We start from the raw sequence: 22694 nt of genomic DNA, 5'->3' as shown, positions 1-22694 counted from the left end.
ATAGAAGTATTTTTGCAATATACAACACTTCTAGTAAAAGTGTACTTAAGTATGCTCCGTGCACCAGCATTTTATACACCCACAGCACTTGCTTAGAGAGCCTGTATCATCTGGTAGTGACTTAATTTGCATCACTGCTGAAATGATACAAACCCCACTGGATCTCTGAGCAGCTGCAGTATGTAAAATGTTAGTGCACTAAAAATATCTATCAATGCTTCACATGCATACACAGAGGAAAAAGCTAACAATAAAGTAGTGATAACTTTTACTAGAAGCATATTTGCCAATGTGTGTATTTTCATAAATGTTTCTATTCAAAGATGTAATTCACCTAATTGCATTTCGATTTTGACTGAAATGTCCCTTTAAACAACAAACGCTGAACCAGCCAATCAGAGACTGCATCAACTGGACAGGGGCTGCTCATCAAAAGTGTACTTCCTGTTTGCCCATTTTACAAGGGAAGATTGTAGCTCTATGATAAAACTTCTTGTTGTGATTATGTAACCGCAGGAAAAAAAAAACAGAACTAATTATGAATCTTTTTTTTTTTTTTTTCAATATATAAAGGGCATTTAGGCCCATGTGAGCACACATGCATACACAATCAATAACTGTCTGCCATTTTAAATTCTACATTTATTAAATAACAATCTCAAAGAAAATGATAACATAATTTATGTAAGAACTTACCTGATAAATTCATTTCTTTCATATTAGCAAGAGTCCATGAGCTAGTGACGTATGGGATATGCATTCCTACCAGGAGGGGCAAAGTTTCCCAAACCTCAAAATGCCTATAAATACACCCCTCACCACACCCACAAATCAGTTTAACGAATAGCCAAGAAGTGGGGTGATAAGACAAAAGTGCGAAAGCATAAAAAATAAGGAATTGGAATAATTGTGCTTTATACAAAAAAATCATAACCACCACAAAAAAGGGTGGGCCTCATGGACTCTTGCTAATATGAAAGAAATGAATTTATCAGGTAAGTTCTTACATAAATTATGTTTTCTTTCATGTAATTAGCAAGAGTCCATGAGCTAGTGACGTATGGGATAATGAATACCCAAGATGTGGATCTTCCACGCAAGAGTCACTAGAGAGGGAGGGATAAAATAAAGACAACCAATTCCGCTGAAAATAATCCACACCCAAAATAAAGTTTAAATCTTATAATGAAAAAAACTGAAATTATAAGCAGAAGAATCAGAGTGAAACAGCTGCATGAAGTACTTTTCTACCAAAAACTGCTTCAGAAGAAGAAAACACATCAAAAATGGTAGAATTCAGTACAAACTTACTTCACCACCTCCACAGGAGGCAAAGTTTGTAAAACTGATTTGTGGGTGTGGTGAGGGGTGTATTTATAGGCATTTTGAGGTTTGGGAAACTTTGCCCCTCCTGGTAGGATTGTATATCCCATACGTCACTAGCTCATGGACTCTTGCTAATTACATGAAAGAAATAAAGTATACTACACAGAAGCACTGACATCTTGTTGGAATTACTTGGTATAAGAAATGTGGCTAATGTTACATCTGAACTTTATATTGCTGGAAGGATTGTCTAAAATTATACAGGAATACTGATCTGGTGTCAATGGTTGAGAGCAGTAAAAAATAATCTGCTCTCAGGTCAAAACATTAATTCCCCTCCAAGACCCTTACGGAGATAACGTCTTTGGTTTTGGCTCAAGACCCATTTCTACCAAATATGGTATTGATTGTCATTTAATTCACTTTCTTTCCTTAAATATGTCTTTAAAAATATTTTACCACAAAAAAGACATTAAGAGGAACACTTATTTTTAACCTCTTCTGAGATAAAACACAAAACATGAATTGCTTTCTGCTAAAGAACTAGAATGCTATAACAACCCAAGCAGAAAAATAATAAATAGCAGAATGTTAGCAAAAAAATAGATAAAGTAAAACTGAAAAACAAATCCAGCTTTCCAGCCAGAGCACATTAAATAGAAATGCAATTGTCATCTTAATAATATAGTTCCACTATGTAACCATTAATGTGCATGCTGTTGTGTTGTTTACTCTTTAAAGGGACAGTCAAGTCAAAATTAAACTTTCATGATTCAGTTAGAGTACACAATTGCAAACAACTTTCCAATTCACTTCCATTATCTAAATGTGCACACATTTTTATATGCACACTTTTTGAGGCACCAACTCCTACCGAATAAGTGTAAAATTCACAGGATATATATATATATATATATATATATATATATATATATATATATACACATTTTGTGATTGGCTGATGGCTGTCATATGATGCAGGGGAAGGAAGATGTAACTAATTTTGACATTTGTCAGAAAATAAATCTACTACTCATTTGAAATTCAAACTAAGTGTATCTGCATTGTCTTTTTATTATGCATTTATTGTTTTTGCAATTCTGTTGTATTTAGTGGTGCTTTAAGTTGGCATTTTAATAAAGCAGATGTACTTGATAAATTGAGTTATGAATTAGGATTGTGTATGTCTCACTTTTTCAGCAAAAGAACATGAACAAATAAGAACACAATTTGTGTTGCACTACATTACTTCACTGAGATAACTGTGAATTAAAATGAAATTCAATTTGACAGGAATTAAAGAAGGGGTTATTTGGACCCCACTTGAGGGGGTCAGCAGTTGCATCTGGGAGTTCTGTTCCTGATGGGGGTCCTGGATTGAGGGTTGTATCATGGCCTGGGGTACTGTGGTTATTGAAATAAACATTTTGGAATTGAGAAGGCAGTGTTAGAGTTCTTTTGGCACTTTGTAGATCTTTGTTCGTGGAAGGCCAAGGAGAATATATGAAAGTTGTTGTTATTTTCGCTTCTCCCTTTGGATCAGGTACGGTACTTGGCTTTGAGGATGTAGATTACGGTGTTGGCTGCTTCATTTTCATTTGGATAATTAGGGGATAGTGCTGGCCATCAACCATTTGTCTGCAAACTCACCTTAGCTGGTCTGTTTATCACGTATTTTTGTCTTAGAGTGCTTACAGGGACATGAAAAGCACGTTTTTTTCTTTCATGATTTAGAAAGAGCATGCAATTTTAAACAGCTTTCTAATTTACTTCTATTATCTAATTTGCTTCATTCTCTTGATATCCTTTGCTAAAAAGCATATCTAGATAGGCCCAGTAGCTGCTGATTGGTGGCTGCACTTAGATGCCTCATGTGATTGGCTCACTCATGTGCATTGCAATTTCTTCAACAAAGGATATCTAAAGAATGAAGCAAATTAGATAATAGAAGTAAATGGAAATGTTGTTTAAAATTGTCTTCTCCGCCTGAATCATGACAGAAAATGTTTGGGTTTAGTTTCTCTTTAAGGACAATATGTCATGTTTTGTGCACTGAATTTTTGGGGAGGGGAATTGAATATAACTGCTGATATTTTTGTCCTCTCTTCAATGGAAGAAATAAAGCTTTGTAGTGCCAGAAGTAGACATGGGTGTGGCAAGCCATGGGGAGCTGTGGAACCTGGTTTGCCTGTAGTCTGGGATTTGGTGAAGTAGTCCTTGGCCCCTAAGGCATACTCTCTAGTTTGGTGTAGTAGCTGAGGATGAAACAGGAGGGATGTTGTTGGTTTTCTCGAGAGACAATAATGAAAAGGTTGTTGTTGGGTTAGGATTTCGGCAGAAGAAGGATTGCCGACTGAGGAGGTGAGGAAGCTTATGTCTGCTCAAGCATTTCTCTTTCAGCTAGCTAGTTAGAATGATTTTACAAAGGTGTTTCTAGTTAGAATGGCTGTTTGGGGTCTGTGCAGAATAAGGACATGATAAGCCCCACAGTGTTTTTGCTTTTGCAGGAGATAGATAGTTGTGTTTTCTGGGTTTTTGAGGTGACTTTATTTTGTACAGCCTTTGCTTTAGTGTTTTTTTAGGGATATAATAGACAGTATTCAAGCAGTTTATAAAGGTGTGATATTAAGTTAGAGGTGAGGTAACTTGTAATTTGCTTGCGTAGGTTTCAGAAAAATGTTTGTTTATTTGCAATTTGGATCAGGGTGGGATTATGCACTATTGTTTCCACCTCATATTTTAGGTTTCGGGACTTTGGCGGTGTGGCATGAAATTGAGAGCAGAGTTGTCTGAAAGTCAACTTGGAAGCCTTTAGGCGCAAGGTTAACAGAATGCTCAGTAGTTATATTAGAGAGGTAAGGGGCATCAGAATTGTTTATATATAAAAAGTAAAACTGTGGCAAGGTGCTTGTACTGAGATTTAGCACAATTTATCATGAATGGTGTGTACCTTATGGTCAAGTTGGCAGGACAGGGTTAAAGACAGGGTGTGTCTAAGGGTTTAGGGCAAGCACATTCAGTACAGAAGGGCAGACACTCTGTGGGACTAGAGTTATGTTAAAGGGACAGTCAACCATTGAATTGTTATTGTTTTAAAAGATAGATAATCCCTTTATTACACATTCCCCAGTTTTGCATAACCAACACAGTTATATTAATGTACTTTTTACCTTTGTGATTACCTTGTATCTAGGAACCTTCTTCCAGCCCCCTGATCACATGACTGACTGTTTATTATCTATTGTCTTGCATTTAGCATTGTAATGTGCTAAATCTTAAATAACTTTCTGTGCCTGTACACAGTGTTGTCTATATAGCCATGTGTACTTTCTGTCTCTTTGTGTTGAAAAGAGATTTAAAAAGCATGTGATAAGAGGCAGCCCTCAAAGGCTTAGAAATTAGCATATGAGCCTACCTATGTTTAGTTTAAACTAAGAATACCAGGAGAAAAAAAGCAAATTTGATGATAAAAGTAAATTGGAAAGTCAATTAAAATTAAAAGTCCTATCTGAATAATGAAAGTTTAATTTATACTAGACTGTCCCTTTAAATTACAGAAACTCATTAATAATTGTACTTGTTCATCTAAGGAACAAGCTGCTGCATTTTCACACTCAAGATTTTATAATGAGAGTTCCATGATTACAACCCCATATACAGTAATTCAAGAAGTGGTTATTTGACCCCACTAGGAGTGAATGTAGAGTTCAAGATTAAGCCAGGGGGCTGGGCAGTGCGGTGCTCTTAAAAGAAAGCAGGCAGAAGTGGGATGCATTTTCTGCATTAAGACAGCAAGAAAAAGCCATGGAATATTATTTTAATCAAATTTATAGTATGCTTTAATAGTCTGATTTCAATAGGTTTTACCTTTAAGTTCAGCACTTTAGCCCGTCCCCCACCACTGACAGTCTTGAACAATATACGGCCACTTCATTGGTTCATATATACCAAGCAAATACCCCTATGCTCCAACTTCAACACCTGGAGAACCTAGATATTACCAGTCACAGAGTGTGTTCTGGACAAACAAATGTCGATAAGCACAAAAATAACTTCAAATTTGTTAAAGAATGTTATTTCCGATTTTCAAATGTTAATGTCATTTTCAAAAATTCATAATAAGATCAGATATCCACATTCCAAATTTCGAACATAACATTTGATTTCACAAAAACTATTCAGAAGCTTAGTAGTTAATATGGGAAAGAATTTAACAAAATGATACATAATAGATACAAATGTATCAATTCAAATGTTTCTAATTCAAAAATTTGCATAATTTGAATATTACATTTAAAGATAGCATTAGAAATACTATTATGTTAAACGAATGTTAGAATGTTATACAAACATTCAAAATTCAAAACAACGAACGTGTTAAAAATATGTTGCAAAACATTCACCTATCCCTATCTAGCACACAGCAGAAGTTTAAATTCTCAGTAATTTTAATGCTGGTCTATGAATGTTGCATACTAATTGTCATAACCATGTGAGCAGTTTACAGTTTAGACTGAATAATATTTAGTCTTACTGCCCGTTATTCCTCAAAGGACAAAGTCATTAGTCAGATATTTTTAAAAATACATGAATAACAGACTGGAAACTGAATTAGATAATGGATTACAGTTGTCTTAAAATTACTTTTTAAGTTATTTTAATGAGTTTTTGCATTTTGTACGATAAAAATTATGATTCACTGCCCTTTGCTTATTAGTTTTCTCCTTTAAACTCCATCTGGCTGCATTTCCGTTTACACTAATTGTAAAAAACAGAAAGCATTGTCCCTCGAGAAAAGATTTCTCAAATCATATGTTCCCTGATGCTGTCTCAGGTGTTCTGCACCTGTTTTTTTATCTTATTTCCCTTAAAAAAATCTAATTCTTTTTGGCAATGATTAATTCAGAGGTGTAGAAAAGTCTATGGACTGATCATGAAAATTGTAGCATATGAAAAATAGATAATGTGTTAATTTTTCACAGTTTGAAGTACAGAATCTCTGATTCTGCCAAATATCTGCGCACCTGCACCATGCAGCTACCTCACGCTCCGAATAACTGTAGGTCATTAGGTTTTTAGCAACGAGATGGCACTAGGGAGTTTGCGTGCCTGCTCACAAAACTGTAATTGCTGTTTATTTGCACAAAATAGTCTTCAACACAAACTGCCCTCAGTTAAATGCTCAGCCCAAAAGAATTAGCAATCCGTAAACGAGCTTATGCTGTTTGATGAAAGTCAGTTTAGCAATGTTTTCCTGTTAAATGCAAACTGTATCAAATATGTTTTAGTGCTACATAACTGTATTAAAGGGAGAGTAAAAACAAAAGTAAACTTAAATGGATAGCGCAAATTGGATAACTTTCCAATTGACTTCTATTATAAATTTTGCTTAGTTCTCTTTGTATCATTTGTTAAATAATAATCTTAGGCGAGCTCAGGAGCGTGCATGTGTCTCGAGCCATCTGGCAGCAATGTTTGCAACATTGTTTATAGCAATGTTATACATGAATACAAACACTGCTACAATTCTAAAGACACGTGCATGCTCCTGAGCTCCTAGCAGCCTATCTGGCTTTACTCTTAAACAAAGGATATTGAGGGAACCAAGCAAATTTGATAATAGAAGTAAAATGGAAAGTTGTTTTAAGTCACATGGTCTATCTGAATCCTGAACGTTTAATTTTGACTTTACTGTCCCTTTAAAAGAGTTTAATAAATGGGAGAACCGGATAACAAAGTGTTTACTTATACAACAAAATGAGGTTGGACTAAGGTGGTGCATTTTCTTTATTCGTTTGTGCATCTAATTTTCCAACTTCTATTGCCCTTTCTTGTTCCCCCTTAATTTTCACTAAGGACCTGATAATCATAAACTCGCCAGCATGGAGAGAAATCACGGAACATCTTTGGGGGCTTTTTTTGTAATGTTTGTGTTTCTTTTTAACATTCAGAAGCCTACAGAACTAGATAAACAGCTCTCAAGCTAAAATTTTCCTTTCTAAAATTTTTTAAGGGACATTGCAGCATTGACGAGAGCTTCAAATTGCCTGACCCTCAATCTACTCTGTGACACAATACCAGCAGTCTCTTCTGCCAAATGTAGCCTCTTCTCACTTATGAGCACCGGATTTAAATAGACAACCCATCTTTTAGGGAGACCTTACTTTTTCCAGTAGGTATTGACAACATTTCGGGATTCAGCTTTTATTTGCAAAATGAATGCTGAATATGGCAGCAGAATTTGCACAGATCTCTGTGTGTTACTTTTTTACACTGATATCTCCGGCGCAAAACCAAAAAGAATGCCACTTCCTACAGCCATATTCACCTAAACATTTTGCCAATGCTACCTCTAGATATATGCACACTTCTGGAAGTACAGCCACCTTTCTGCTCGCAAGCCTGCAATATTGATAGCACATAGTGCACTATCAATAGCTCTCCACTTATAATATGGGCCTATATTTTCAATTCAATTTTTTTCTTCCTTAGCTATGGTCCCTATGGAAAGTGTTATGCGCAAGTACAATATACTTAGTAGTTATGAGTATGGTGAAAAGTGCCAGTATGGTTATACGCTTTTTCCTTAAAGGGACAGTCTACACCAGAATTTTTATTGTTTTAAAAGATAGATAATCCCTTTATTACCCATTCCCCAGTTTTGCATAACCAACACAGTTATAATAATATACTTTTAACCTCTGTGATTATCTTGTATCTAAGCCTCTGCAAACTGCCCCTTTTTCAGTTCTTTTGACAGACTTGCAGTCTAGCCAATCAGTGCCTGCTCCCAGATTACTTCACGTGCACGAGCACAGTGTTATCTATATGAAATATGTGAACTAACACCCTCTAGTGGTGAAAAACTGTTAAAATGCAATCTGAAAGAGGTGGGCTTCAAGGTCTAAGAAATTAGCATATGAACCTCCTAGGTTAAGCTTTCAACTAAGAATACCAAGAGAACAAAGCAAAATTGGTGATAAAAGTAAACTGGAAAATTGTTTAAAATTACATGCTCTATCTGAATCATGAAAATTTATTTTGGCCTAGACTGTCCCTTTAAAAAAAGGCCATTGAATACATCTGTTTAATGCAGTTGTTTAACCCTTCTAGGACCCCTGTGTGTAGGCTGCCCATATTTCCTTGAGACAAAAACGGGACATTGAGATGTCAAAAACGGGACGGGGTTAATATTCTTTATTCATAGGAAAAAAAGTAAGATTTGAACAAAAGTTAACTTTTATGACATGAATATAAACTATTGAGCCAACAATTATCCTTCAGTGACAGAGGAACTCATACAAAACATTTTAGGTAGACGTAGAGCTATAACATCCACAGTGTTTTCACAATGTTCTCATGATCTAAATTGGGAATGTGACGTGTACATTTTTTAATCACATGCCCTTAACTCAATGTTTCCAAAATTGATATTATCCTCTATGTTGTCAAGGCAAATTCCCCATATTACCTGATTTTAAAGGGTAAAAGTGTAGCCTCTGAACAGGCGTTTGGTTTGAAGATCTGGATTTGTAGTTGTAGATTTTTTTTAGCTGAGTTGCCCAAAATCATTGTTACATGGTGGAAGAACTGAGAAAAATGTGGAAATAGTTACTTGATAATGATAACCGTTATTTATAACGTCTGTACAACCAGCACTGCAGCAGCATAATAAGCATAATTAATGACAATTAAATTGATTGACAGGCACAGACACTTGTCTTACCTTGGCCGTGCACAATTCTTGCAGAACTTAGACAGTTGATCTACTTGATCACTATGTTTGTATGTTCACACTGTGACACAAGAAGATGGCAAGAATTATCTCTCTGGGGATGGTCAGCCACTAATTCGAATGATGGCAGAGGCAGATGATCATCACATCAGATGATGACAGATCTAGTCCGACTCACGTCCTTACTAGGCACTAGCTAGTAGTTCTAACTTCCCTCCTGTGACCAGTATCGCTCCTCAGCTCAGTCTGACAGCTCACGACTGAGTACTGACCTGCTGTCACTTGCTTTCAATGATCATGCCCTAATTTTGAGTGTGGGTGGCATAGACGCGTTGCTGTGGATCATGTGGACACAGCCACCCAACACCCAAACCAACCCAACCCTGCAGTTATAAACAACTGCTCTCCCACCCCGGGGAGTTTAAAAGTTTTTAGTAAGTGATGTGTGTGCTAAAAATAACACTTGCGCTGGCCACACAGTCTGATAACCCTCAAAACGGGACAAAATTAATATTATTAAAGAAACGACGGAACGGGAGAAGAAACATAAAATAACGGTACTGTCCCTTTCAAAACGGGACATATGGTCAGCCTACCTGTGTGCCCTAACTACATTTACACATAAACTTTTTTTTCTGTGAGGAACCTATAGAAATTATTCCTTTTTTTATTTCAGTACAAATTTAAAAGCATCTTTAGAAAATAACTTTAGTTTGAAGAAATATCATAATATAAAAAACACCCTGATATAAAAACACAAAAAGTGGTAAAACTTTGTGCCGTTTCCTTTGGCGTATATGGTAAATGGCAATATGGAAGTCATTATTTCTTAAATATTTCAACCACAAATATGGTCCTATATTAAACATCAGTTTACCTGTCCCAAACACCAAAAATTAAAAAAATTATATCTTTATTTTTTTCAATAAAATTAATAATTAAAACCCAGAAAATACGATTTATTATTTATGTCACTTGGCACCGTCTTGAGATTTATGCTTAGAATCAGTAGATCTAAAATATCTAACTGTACAAATATTAGATACATTTTAAAATTACACAAAAATTGGTGGCTTAACCCATTTTGACAGTAAGCTTAGTTTTGATATGCTCCAAACTCGCCCAGCAGAAAAAACAAAACATAAATCAGTTCACCAAAAAAACAAACAAAAAAACCCCCTACTATATAGTATTTTACAAAATATCATCTTTTTTTAAACTTAATCAGTTCTCTCATTTATTTTAATTATTAGTTTAGAGAAACATGGATTCATGAGGCCTGACAACAGCAAAACAAAATATAGCTAGTCAGGTGATCATTATTAGTACACTTCTCTTTCTTTGCATGGTAGGACCTCAGTATAAATCAGGAGTCTTATGATAAGGGGATCCCCTCTTCTAAAACTGAGGTGTCACACACAGCTGAGTTTTATACCCCCCATCAAATACTGCAAGCGTGTATACTTGGGGCAGGTGATCCCCATTACCACAGTAATCAATTGAGGGGACTTATACTACTCTAATTAATTCAGAGAAAGAGATAGAGAAAGGGGCTCTATTATAGCCATTCTCACCACCGTTTTCTAGTGGAACAGGTGATCACTGTTGTTAACAGTGATTACTTGCATCTCTAAGCAGAAAAGTGATCTCAAATGACAAGACACTTGCTCCTCTACCACAAGCAGGTAGAGCGATAGGGGATAGGGGTTTAGTGTCCTCTCCCCTACAGGGTAAATAGCACTTTAAGCCTGTTTTAGGTGTGTGCCACTTTTACAGCTGTCACCTACATTTTAAAGGAACAGGCAACCCCTTATTTGAAAGAGAAGACTCCTCTCCTTCTCTTGCCCATGTAAGTGGTCTGGAAGCTGAGATATGGTGGCTGATTTATCAATGTCTGGCGGACATGATATAATGTAGCGTATCATGTCCGCCAGACATCACTGATTGCAGATAGAATACGCTATTGGCATTTAACATTGCACAACAGTTCTGGTGAACTGCTTGTGCAATGCTGCCCCCTGCAGATTTGTGCCTAATTGGCAGTCAGCCGGTCTTAAGACCGCTGCTTCTTAACTCGATTTTCCACCGAGCCTGAAGGGGTATTCAAGGCCATTTGGCCCTTGATAATTCGGCCCAATGGGCTTTTAAATCCCCCAGCAAAGCAACAGACAACCTGTGACATAATTATATACAAATGTGATGATGTCACAGGGAGTGACAACCACATACGGCTGCAGTAGAGGGGGCCCCAGGATACAGATTGGAAGGGGGGGCCCTCAGGAGAAAGACACATTCTTATCCTCAATGGGGTTCAGTTTACCTTCATAATTTATTATACCTTATTTTACCTGTAATTTAAAGGGACAGTAAAGTCAAAATTAAACTTTCAAGATCCAGATAAAGCATGCAATTTTAAAAAACTTCCCAATTTACTTTTATAATCAAATTTGCTTTTTTCACTTAGTATTCTTTATTGAAAACTAAACCTAGGTAGGCTCATATGCTAATTTCTAAGCCCTTGAAGACCGCCTCATAGCTCAGTGCAGTTTAATAGCTTTTCACAGCTATAAAGTGCTAGTTCATGTGTGGCATATATATACCATTGTGCTCACTCCCGTTGAGTTATGCATGAGTCAGCACTCATAGGTTGAAATGCAAGTTTATAAAAAAAGTACTGAGATAAGGGGGCAGTCTGCCGAGGCTTAGATACAAGGTAATTACAGAGGTAAAAAGTATATTAATATAAAAGTGGTAGTTATGCAAAACTGGGGAATGGGTGATAATGGGATTATCTATCTTTTAAAACAATAACAATTTTCAAGTAGACTGTCCCTTTAACTAGATAATTGTATTTCCCCCACTATCCTTTAGAGAGATAAAAGTACATTCTGCAGAAATCAGAACCACAAAACAATATTATTACCATATAACTGCACAGAACTGATTGGCCTAAGAAAAGGTAATAAGATAGGCAATACCCTGGAGGCTTTTTTAAGGTTATGTCACTGGACTGCAAAACAATGAAATTTTGATAATAAATTTGTTTTAAATGTTACTAAAATATATCATTTGCAATGTAGTAAAGGTACAATATATATATATATATATATATATATATATATATATATATATATTCTTAACAAAATCAGCCAGCTAACAGAATTGCCAGAGGATACTATACTTGTGACAATAGATGTGGAATCCCTGTACAGCAATATTCCACATAAAGATGGTATTGATGCCTGCTTAAAGTTTCTTTCCTCCGACAGCCCTAACCAGACATATAGTGCTTCTACAGTGTCAGGGTTTTCTCCCTGTTGTGTTTGCCATGTGCTGCTGGCAGGCATTTTATTCACCTCTCTTCCTGACTATGGGGCATTGTGGGGGATTCTGCTCATTTCCTGCACTTCCTTTTATGGCCAGACTAGTGTGCATCCTCCATGTGAGACAGGATGCAGTCTCAGAATTGTGATGTCATCACGTATTATTTAAAGGGCCTCTGTTCAGTATGCTTTGCCTTTGCGTTGTCTCAGATCTGTTTGTGAGAGTTCCTGTGTATTACCTGGCTGCCTGACATCCTTCCTGGTTCCTGATCCCTGGCTTGTTCCTGACTATGCTGTTTTCCTTGTTCCTGATTCCGGCTCGTCTGACTATTCGCTTTGGCTCCTGACTCGGCTCGTCTGACTACCAGCTCTGGTTTTGACTCCTGGCTTGTTATTTGACTTGTGGACTTTTTATTATTTTTTGCTATTAATAAAGGTGTGATTATTTTTGCACTTCTCGTCTCAGTCTGATTCCTGGCACCCTGACATACAGTCAGTAAACTTACAGAATATATACTTACAATTATTTTATCTTCAACCACTCCATCTACTTACAAACCATGGGAACAGCCATGGGCACCAAAATGGCACCACAGTACGCAAACCTCTTCATGGCTGACTTAGAACAGAGATTCCTAGCCACTCACCCTCACAAACCCTTCAAATACTTTCGCTACATAGATGATATTTTCATCATATGGACAGAAGGAGAAAAAAACCTTGAACATTTTCATAAATCATTTAATCTATTTCATGCATCAATCAAGCTTAAAATGAACTTTTCTAGAGACTGTGTCAGCTTCCTGGATACAACAATATCCATCACAAATGGTAAACTGCACTCATCTGTATACAGGAAACCAACAGATAGATGCAGCTACCTCCACAGCTCCAGCTCCCACCCCAATCACATTAAAAAATCCATAATCTACAGTCAGGCTACAAGATACCACAGAATTTGCTCAGATACCAAGGACTGTGACAAACACCTAATCACACTGTCCCAATCATTCAGAGAAAAAGGTTACAAAACAAGGATTATAAATAAAAAAAATAACTCTGCCCTCAATACTCCATGTGAACACTTACTACAATACAGGGAGAAGAAAAACATATCATGTATCCCACTAGTCAAATACAACCCTGCTGTGGAAGGGATACGAAAAATCATAAAAGACTTACAGCCACTACTCCTAGAGGATCCCACGCTCCAAAAAATCTTTCCAAAACCCCCAATCCTGGCATACAGACAACCACCTAACCTAAAGCAGAAACTGGTACATAGGAAGCTACCGTTTGAGAAAAAGAACACTCAGAATGGAATCAAGTGCTGCTATAAAGCTTTCTGCAAACTGTGTCAACACGTTTGTAAAAGCAGCACAGCAAATCACAATAATAAATCCTATAACATTAAAGGGGCATATTCAAGTATAGAAAAACAAATGGGACTCTACTTATGCTGAGTAGTATGTCCAGGAAAAAGGTGCGCCTAGTTTATGCTATTTCGTAGAAAAAGTATTCAGCCAATGAGTTAGCAGTAAAAAGTATGGGTAAATCCTAAGGTATATGTCTAGCAAAAAGCAACGGATGTGAATTATATAATTATAAATACAAAGACATAACATTAAATATAGTCACCACAATCATATGGTGGAGAAATAAACATCCGTTAAAGCAAGTGAATGTCCCAATATAAAGTTGTGTCCAATCCAGAATGATGTCCCAAACGATAGCTGCTCTCTCCAGGGATATTGGAAAAAAGATGACTTGCGTTAAGGATGTTTGCACATGCAGTGCAATAACAGGTGAGCCGAAGCTTCAGAGCCGCTCGGCTGACTCACTAAGGGTAAAATCAGCTGTTCACTGGGTAATCAATTTACCAACGATTCTGAAGGGTTGGGGGAAAAATACCTATATAAGGAAAATAGATACCGCTCTTGGTGCAGATTATCCCAGACACAGAACAGACACACGGCAAATGTTGAGAAGTTTATACTCACAAGCGGAGTTGCACAAGCAGTGCAATATCAGGCGTGCCGAATATTCAAGTATATCTGCAAATGTGGTATACATGATACATTGCACTGCATGTGAAGTGGGATGCTTTATTGGAGAGACAAGCCAAAAACTGCACCTTCGGATGAACTTACACAGACACTCAATCAAAAACCACTGTGAAACAAAATACTGCACCCCTTTGGTCACCATTTCACCCAACCTGACCACTCTATTCAAAACCTCAAAATCAAAATTCTCAGAGGCAACTTAAAAAACACCATGGAAATAAAGACCTTTGAAATGAAAATGATAAAGCACTTCAACTTGTTTAATTCTGGACTAAATGTGGACTCAAAATTTTTTGTAATTTACTTTCATTTAGTCAATTACATTGTATATTCCACATTCTTTATACATAGGTACACAGGTAAACCTATGTCCACACTTTTGTCTTTTTTTAACTTTTGTATTCCCCCTGTATATACAATTTCACATCATTATAGATATTGATTCAATGTTGATATATAACTTTATGTCAGTATATGCTCTATGTATAGCTATATATTTCCCCTGTCTGTTCTCCTACACTGGACACTGTCTGCCTGTTACCTAAGCCCCCATCATGATTTTTACGACACCTCCTCCTCTCCCTGCACTTTCTGTCTTCTTAGCTATTCTGTGTTTTTAGATATAATCTGTAAATTCCATTGAATTGGTCAGTATTGCTCCAGACTTGATAAAGAAAGGAACTCTTCCGAAAGCTTGTCAACTTATAAATGTATAGTTAGTCCAATAAAAAAAGTATCATTGCTCAATGCAATACTCTTGTTATTTTGATATCTAAATCTCTGGACTAACACGGCTACTTGAATCAACGTATATATATATATATTAGGCTGACCATATTGCCGCTTTAAGAAGGAACACATATGAAAAATACATATGTGAGGGTTCTTATACAAAACCATTTCTTTAAACAGCCCTGAAAACAGCCCTGACATATGTATTTTTCATATGTGTCCCTTTTTAAAGCGGCAATATGGTCAGCCTAATATATATATATATATATATATATATATATATATATATATACAGTATATATATATATATATATATATATATATATATATATATATATATATATATATATATATATATATAAAAGGATGGCAACATTTCTGTTATGCCTTTAAAAAGAGTACTGTTGAAATATCTTAGCACATATTGAGTTAAAAGAGCAACAATGTCCACAGCACTTAGAAACAATTTTTAATTTTATTCCAAAACTTCAGACAAAGCGACGTTTCGAGTCCAGAGACTCTAACTCGTGCTAAGTAAGCATGAGTAAGAGTCTCTGGACTCAAAACGTCGCTTTGTCTGAAGTTTTGGAATAAAATTTTAAACAACTTTCTAATTTACTTTTACATAAAATTTGCTTTGTTCTCTTTTTATTCTTATTTGAAAGCTAAGCCTAGGAAGGCTAATATGCTAATGTCTAAGCCCTTGAAGGCCGCCTCTCATCTGAATGCATTTGACAGTTTTTCACAGCTAGATGGTGTTAGTTCATGTGTTTCATATAGATAACACTGTGTGAACAATGTGAAGTTATTTGAGATGCAAGTCTGACAAAAGATCTGAGATAAGGAGGCAGTCTGCAGAAGCTTAGATAGAAGGTAATTATAGAGGTAAAAAGTATATTTCTATAACAGTGTTGGTTATGCAAAACTGGGGAATGATAAATGAAGGGATTATCTATCTTTTTAAACAATAACATTGTTGGTGTTTACTATCCCTTTAAGGACATGAAAACATTAGGATATATGAGGTAATGTATTATCATGTACAGCTGGATAATCTATAAACCCTGTTTTTTTGCAATATCTGTACATGCACAACATAGGAAACAGAATAAAAAATAAAAATATAACACAATTTTCACCATAACAAATGCCCTGTATATAATGTAATTAATGTAAATAAATGCATTTTTTAAGGCTGGCATTGAACAGGTTCTCCAGAACTAGTAATTAATTCCCCACAAAGCTAATTGACAGTCTCTCCAATATTCTATGTTTCCAATAAACATGTTTTCAATGAAGTTGTCCTTGGATGTAAATTTGTAAGTAACAGCAAAGCAGGCGGTTTGTGATGTGAGGAGCTATAAATCATTTTTAAAATCATGATGATATTACTCAAAACAGATGTGAAAACATATGTTTGCCACAGTTGTATAAACTGCTTACTTGTCATGCTTAATAAATGGTGATCCTTTCACTTTATGCACATTTTTTTTATTCTTTTAAACTGTGTAAGAGGAATATATGCAAGGATTATTTCTGTGTTTTTTTTTTAGTTATGATTGTTCCTTACTATAAAAGAGTATATTGTGATTACTGGTTTAGGCCCATGTAATGATTTCAATATTTTCTCAAAAAGCTAACCTAAAAAAAAAAGCGTTTGCAAATTGCTTTAAAAGAACGTAGAAGTCAAAATTAAATTTTTTATGATTCAGATAGTGTGTAAAAATCATATTTTCCAATAATTTAATTATTAAAGGGACGTAAAAAAAAGCATATTTTTCTTTCATGATTCAGATACAATTTTAAGCAACTTTCCAATTTACTCCTATTATCAAATCTGCTTCATATTCTTGGCATCCTTTATTAGAGGAGCAGTTGAACACAATGGCTGAGCCAATGACAGGAGAAATGTGTGCAGCCACCAATCAGCAGCTATCTCCTAGGAGTGCAATGCTTCTTTTGAGCCTACTTAGGTATGCTTTTAAGAAAAAGGATACCAGAAGAATAAAGCAAATTATATTACCAAAGTCTAAATTGTATGCTCTAGCAAAGTGTTTCTCAACCGCAGTCCTCAAGTTCTCCCAATAGTTCAGGTTTTCATTATATCTGTACTAAAGCACAGGTGAAATACTCAGCTGATTGGGTAAGAGCAGGTTAGTTACCATGGTTACTGATCAGCTGATTATTTCACCTGTGCTCTAGTTCAGCTATAATGAAAACCTGGCCTGTTGGGAATGCTTGAGGACCGCGGTTTAGAAACACTTCTCTAGCTGAATCATGAAAGTTTAATTTTGAATTTACTGTTCCTTTAAATGCATTTCTTTATTTTGGTATCCTTTGTTGTAGCTTAACTCCTTTCCATGAGAGCAACTAATGTACAAATGAAATGAGTTTAAATTCATTTATTCATTTTGCAAACAAATGAAAAATGAACTAAAACAATTTTTTGCACATGCCTAATCTCAATTCTGAAACTTACATTTTGATTTCCATGTTCTTTATTAATATTCAGATATTCTACTGTGCATAAATGCATTACTGTATACTTTAATACAATTGGTTATGTTCTTTTACATAGCAACACTTGGTTCTGATGCGTATAATTGTTACAGGAAGCATCTAAATCAAATTTATATTTTATCAGAAATGTAAAGTCACTTGTTTTTACCTAGGATTTATATTCTTTGTAGCAGTACTTAAAGGGACACAAAAGACAAAAGTAAAGTCGAGTTGCACAGATCCACATTTCGCCTTTATAAACTTTTTTTATTGGAAAAAAAATGGCTGAGCCTATTTTTATAATATGGAGATCTCTTAATGCACCCCCAGGGAAGTTCAATCAGAGTATAATTACCTGCTGATTGGTGTGTATACTATCATGCATTTTTTCCCCCCATGCTCATAACAGAGACTGCCCACGGTATCGTCCATAACATTTTAAACAACTTTCCAATTTACTTCTGTTTTCAAATTAGCTTCATTCTCTTGGTATCTTTTATTGAAGAGAAAAACTAGGTAGGCTCATAAGAGCTCAGGAGTGTGCATGTGTCTTTAGTTCTCTATGGCAGCAGTGTGTTGCAACATTATTGGTAGCTTTGTTACACAGTGTTGCAAAGCACAATAGAGTACTAAAGACACGTGCACACTCCTGAGCTCTTATGAGCATACCTAGTTTTACTCTACAATAAAAGATACCAAGTGAACAAAGCGAATTTGTTAACAGAAGTAACTTAGAATGCTGTTTAAAACTGCATGCTCTATATGAATCATGAACATTTAAATATTACTTTACTGTTTCTTTAAGGTAAGAATTTATAGCCTATTAACATACATATGATATTAGTAAATGGGTAATTGCCACTACATAAAAAAGCTTTAGGGGTAAAACCGAAGTTTATCTAAAGAGCCCAGAAGTGTAAAACTTTATACTGTAAATCTATATTCTAATAATGTAGGTTTGACTTTTAGTTTTGCAGAATTCTCCCATCATGCTTTGCAGGCCCAGCTCTGTCTTTCTCTTTATTGCACCATTTACCATTAACTCATTACATGTGATTGGCTGAATGTAAGCACATCTCTGCAGAAATGTTAGTAATGTGCTGAGCAGATCCGCAAAAGCATATATTTTATATGACTATATTCCATTTGCCATATGAAGAACAAAATGTCACTATAGCTACCTTTTTTACAGCAAAATTAGTATTTACTCATTCCATCATCTACTGAGTTTTCATCTTAAAAGAGTTACAGGTATTTTAATCTTCCAGTGTAAGGACCACAACAAGAATCCCACAATATAACAACAATGGTACAATTTGCTGACCTACGTTTAATCATGGGTCGTTTTATAAAAGAGATGTAGTATATTTCAACCTACAGTAATCTCACAGGCACAGACAGGGAGAAATACATAAATAGCTTGTACCTTATTGCAGCAGAGGTACAATTCTATAGACCATAAGAAAATACAGTGACTTAATGCTTGATAAGTGAAACTCCATTTTAATAATGTGATTGTTTACTGTAAACAAAATAAGAAGAAACTTTTCTTTACCTTTGTCTTTTGAGATCTTTTTTATACTGTTTGTGTTGTCTTGGTCAGTGATGTCTCCGTCTCTGCAATTGGGTAGTAGAGCTGCAAGCACACAACAGCATGTGGTCATTACTGTAACCCCTCACTGTAAGAGGAGCACGATAATGCTTACATTTTTTTATTATAGGTAATGTCATTTATTAAGGTTTGTGGAATATCTGAATTACACAATTTTGTAGGTGTTACAAGACAAGTAGATATGATAATTGTTATGGTTTCTGTAAGTCTTACTTATTTTTAAACACTATAGATGTCAGCTTTTAGACAAATCATAGTATGGGACTCTCCCTAGTTAGCAAAGTAAAAAAAAAAAAACAGTTCTGTCACAACATTACAACATTACTAGTGGTGGTTCTCTGTAGGTGCTGGTAGGGGCTATGCCCCCTTATTCATTACTGTAGCACACCCAGACCCCAAAGGTGATTGTTCCACTAAATGTACAAGATAATTCCTTTTTAGATGTCCAGTTTTGTGCGCAGAGCACATAGATACGTACAAAAAATAGAAGCGTGTAGCTGAATATGAGGTTCCTTAACTTTACTGACTGCATCTATGATCTCTTAGGTCAACTTTTTGCACCTTTATATTTCATAATCTAGAACCAGACCTGAACCACACTCTGGTTGCCAACTTACAAAGGGAAAAAGTAAAAGCCCAAGTTGAGCATAAAAATGGGGCAAGTTACATCAGCAAATACTAACCGACTCTGTCAGTGATGGTGTCCAGTTGGGATGGTGAGCTAGATACACTACTGCTTTGATGTGAAGACGCATGGCTGCCAGGCCGCTGAGTATCTTCTAGGGAGGGAGAGGGGGAGGGGCTTTCCTGAATCCTTTCCTGAAACAGAAAATGCACAAGATTGGTTTTTAGAACAATATATTTACACAAGCATTAAAATAATATATCCAACCTTTACCAAAAAGAAGGTAAAAAATCATTCTTAAGCTGAACATTACTGGCAGATCTGACAGATAACAAAAGTGTATCTTTTTAGAGACTTAAAGGGACAGTCTACTTGATTGTTTTATTGTTTGAAAAGATAGATAATGCCTTTACTACCCATTCCCCAGATTTACACAACCAACATTGCTATATTAATATAGTTTATAACCTCTAATCCTCAAAAATCTTATCTTAGTGTATTGTATTAGCTTTTCACAGCCAAACAGCGCTAGTTCATGTGTGCCATATAGATGACATTGTGCTCACTCCTGTTTCTGTGGAGGTATACATGAACAAGCACTAACTGTCTAAAATGCAAGTCTGTAAATAGCACTGAGATAAGGAGGCTTAGATACAAGGTAATCACAGAGGTAAACAGTATATCAATATAACTGTGTTGGTTATGCAAAACTGGGGAATGGGTAATAAAGGGATTATCTATCTTTTTAAACAGTAAACATTTTCAAGTAGGCTGTCCCTTTAAGTACTTTTGGATTTATTTATTTATTTTTTGCCTAAATTAGTGCTCCTCAGGTAAGGAATAATACAAATAGCCAGGACACAAAACTAATACCCCTGATGAATATACTTTTTACCATATTTATTTGTCATATCAATAGTTAAAACTTTCACAATATTATTTAGGGTCCTTTACACAAGTAAACAACCAACTAGAACAATATAAATTATCTTGCACAAAAATGCGTTTATCTCATCTGAAATAATCAATCAGTTTCATTATATCAAAATCTTACATCACCCATCTAAATGGAAGTTACAATAGCCCAGACAATATTTTTTGTTTTGTTTAAAAATGCTCTTTTTAATTTGAACTGAAAAAAAAACCCCCATCACATATCATTAGGGTTGCCAGGTGTCCGGTATCTGACCGGACAATCTGGTATTTCCGTTTACTGTCTGGTATTATGTTTAAAAATATACCGGACAGTATTTCAAACAAGTGACATTTCAGTCACATGAACCTGGGAGAATGTGTAGCACCCAGAGAGCGCAGCCGCTCCTTTTGACCCTGCTGGAAGTGAGTGATCTGTATATATGTTTATGTGTATATACATATATATATATATAAAACACACTTTTGCTTTACCCATCCCCCCCGGTTATATGTCAGGTATTTTTGTGACGGACACTTGGCAACCCTACATATCATCAAAAATAATCTTTCAGTATATAAATAAACAACAAAAAACTATTTACTCAGAGTAGTGTTGTAAATAGCCAAGAAATGCAAAAAAAAAAAAAAGATAGATAATCCCTTTGTTACCCATTCCACAGTTTTGCACAGCCAGCATAGTTATATTAGTACACTTTTTACCTCTGTGATTACCTTGTATCTAAGCCTCTTCTAACAACCCCCTCATCACATTACTTTTTATTTATTATCTATTGACTTGCATTTTATCCAATTAGTGGAGTGTCAGCCACAACTCCACGGTGTGAGCACAATGTTATCTATATGGCTCACATGATCTAGCAGTCTCCTGTTGTGAAAAGCTAATAAAAAAGCATGTTGTAAACAGGCACAATTTAGAGGTTTAAATGTTATAAAGTATATTAATATAACAATGCAAGAGCAGTAGATAGCAGCACTAATTCCTGCCATGTAGTTCTCCAGACGCCTACCTAGGTATCTCTTCAACACAGAATATCATGGGAACGAAGCAAATTTAATAATAGAAGTAAATTACTGAGTCACAAAAGAAACGCTTTAGGTTTCATATCCCTTTAACCTCCTTACTAATAATTTAGTTTAAGATGGGTCAGTCGTGTCAATTTAAATTCTAGTTGTAAACTCAGCAGAATTTGGTATTTTTAATGCATTAATGCATATTTTCAATTATTTAGACAGATGTATTGTCAAGTACAGTTGATTCTACAGCACTCTGATAAAGTAGTCAACTTGTAAAAAAAATAGTCTATGTGGATTCTGAAACACACCCCTAATAAATATAAAAAAAACTTAACTAGATTACAAAAAGTAAGGCACAAATTCTAAACCAATATGCAATCAGAGACATAAAAGCCAAAATTAAACTATCATAGATCAGATTATAGATTATGACATTTTAAATAACATCTCAATTAACTTTTATTGATAAAGGTACTTAATTCACTGGGTATCCTATGTTTAAAAAGATATCTAGGTAGGCAGAAGTGCAGCAAAGCAGTATTGGGAGCTTGCTGGTGATTGGTGGCTAGTGCTACATGCATATGCCTCTTTTCATTGGCCCACTAGATGTTTTCAGCTAGGTTCCAGTATTACTGATTTGGAGCTGACTTAAACTATTTGTTTACCCCTTTGCAAGGGTTAAACACATAGTTATATGCAATCAATAATACAGTAATAAAATGTTCTAATGCATGTTCTTTTTGCACTTTTATGCACCTTAAAAGGACATGAAACCCATTTTTTTTCTTTCATGATTCAGACAGAACATACAATTTTAAACAACTTT

At 35.4% G+C, this 22694-nt stretch overlaps 1 protein-coding gene across 2 annotated transcripts in view; it reads right to left on the bottom strand.

Moving 5' to 3' along the window:
* Positions 1 to 22694, bottom strand: part of DACH2 (dachshund family transcription factor 2) — an 862115-nt gene that overhangs the window by 178512 nt on the left and 660909 nt on the right. For both annotated transcript variants that reach the window (XM_053699352.1, XM_053699351.1), the window contains 2 exons: positions 19977 to 20112; positions 19237 to 19317 (listed from right to left, as the gene is read on the bottom strand). In XM_053699352.1, coding sequence (XP_053555327.1) covers positions 19237 to 19317; positions 19977 to 20112 — 217 coding nt within the window. The remainder of the gene's footprint in view (positions 1 to 19236; positions 19318 to 19976; positions 20113 to 22694) is intronic.

Source organism: Bombina bombina, chromosome 1 (genome assembly GCF_027579735.1).
Source record: "Bombina bombina isolate aBomBom1 chromosome 1, aBomBom1.pri, whole genome shotgun sequence".
Classification (NCBI taxonomy): domain Eukaryota; kingdom Metazoa; phylum Chordata; class Amphibia; order Anura; family Bombinatoridae; genus Bombina; species Bombina bombina.
Note: the sequence above shows the minus strand (reverse complement) of the source record. Positions and strands in the feature narration are given on the sequence as shown.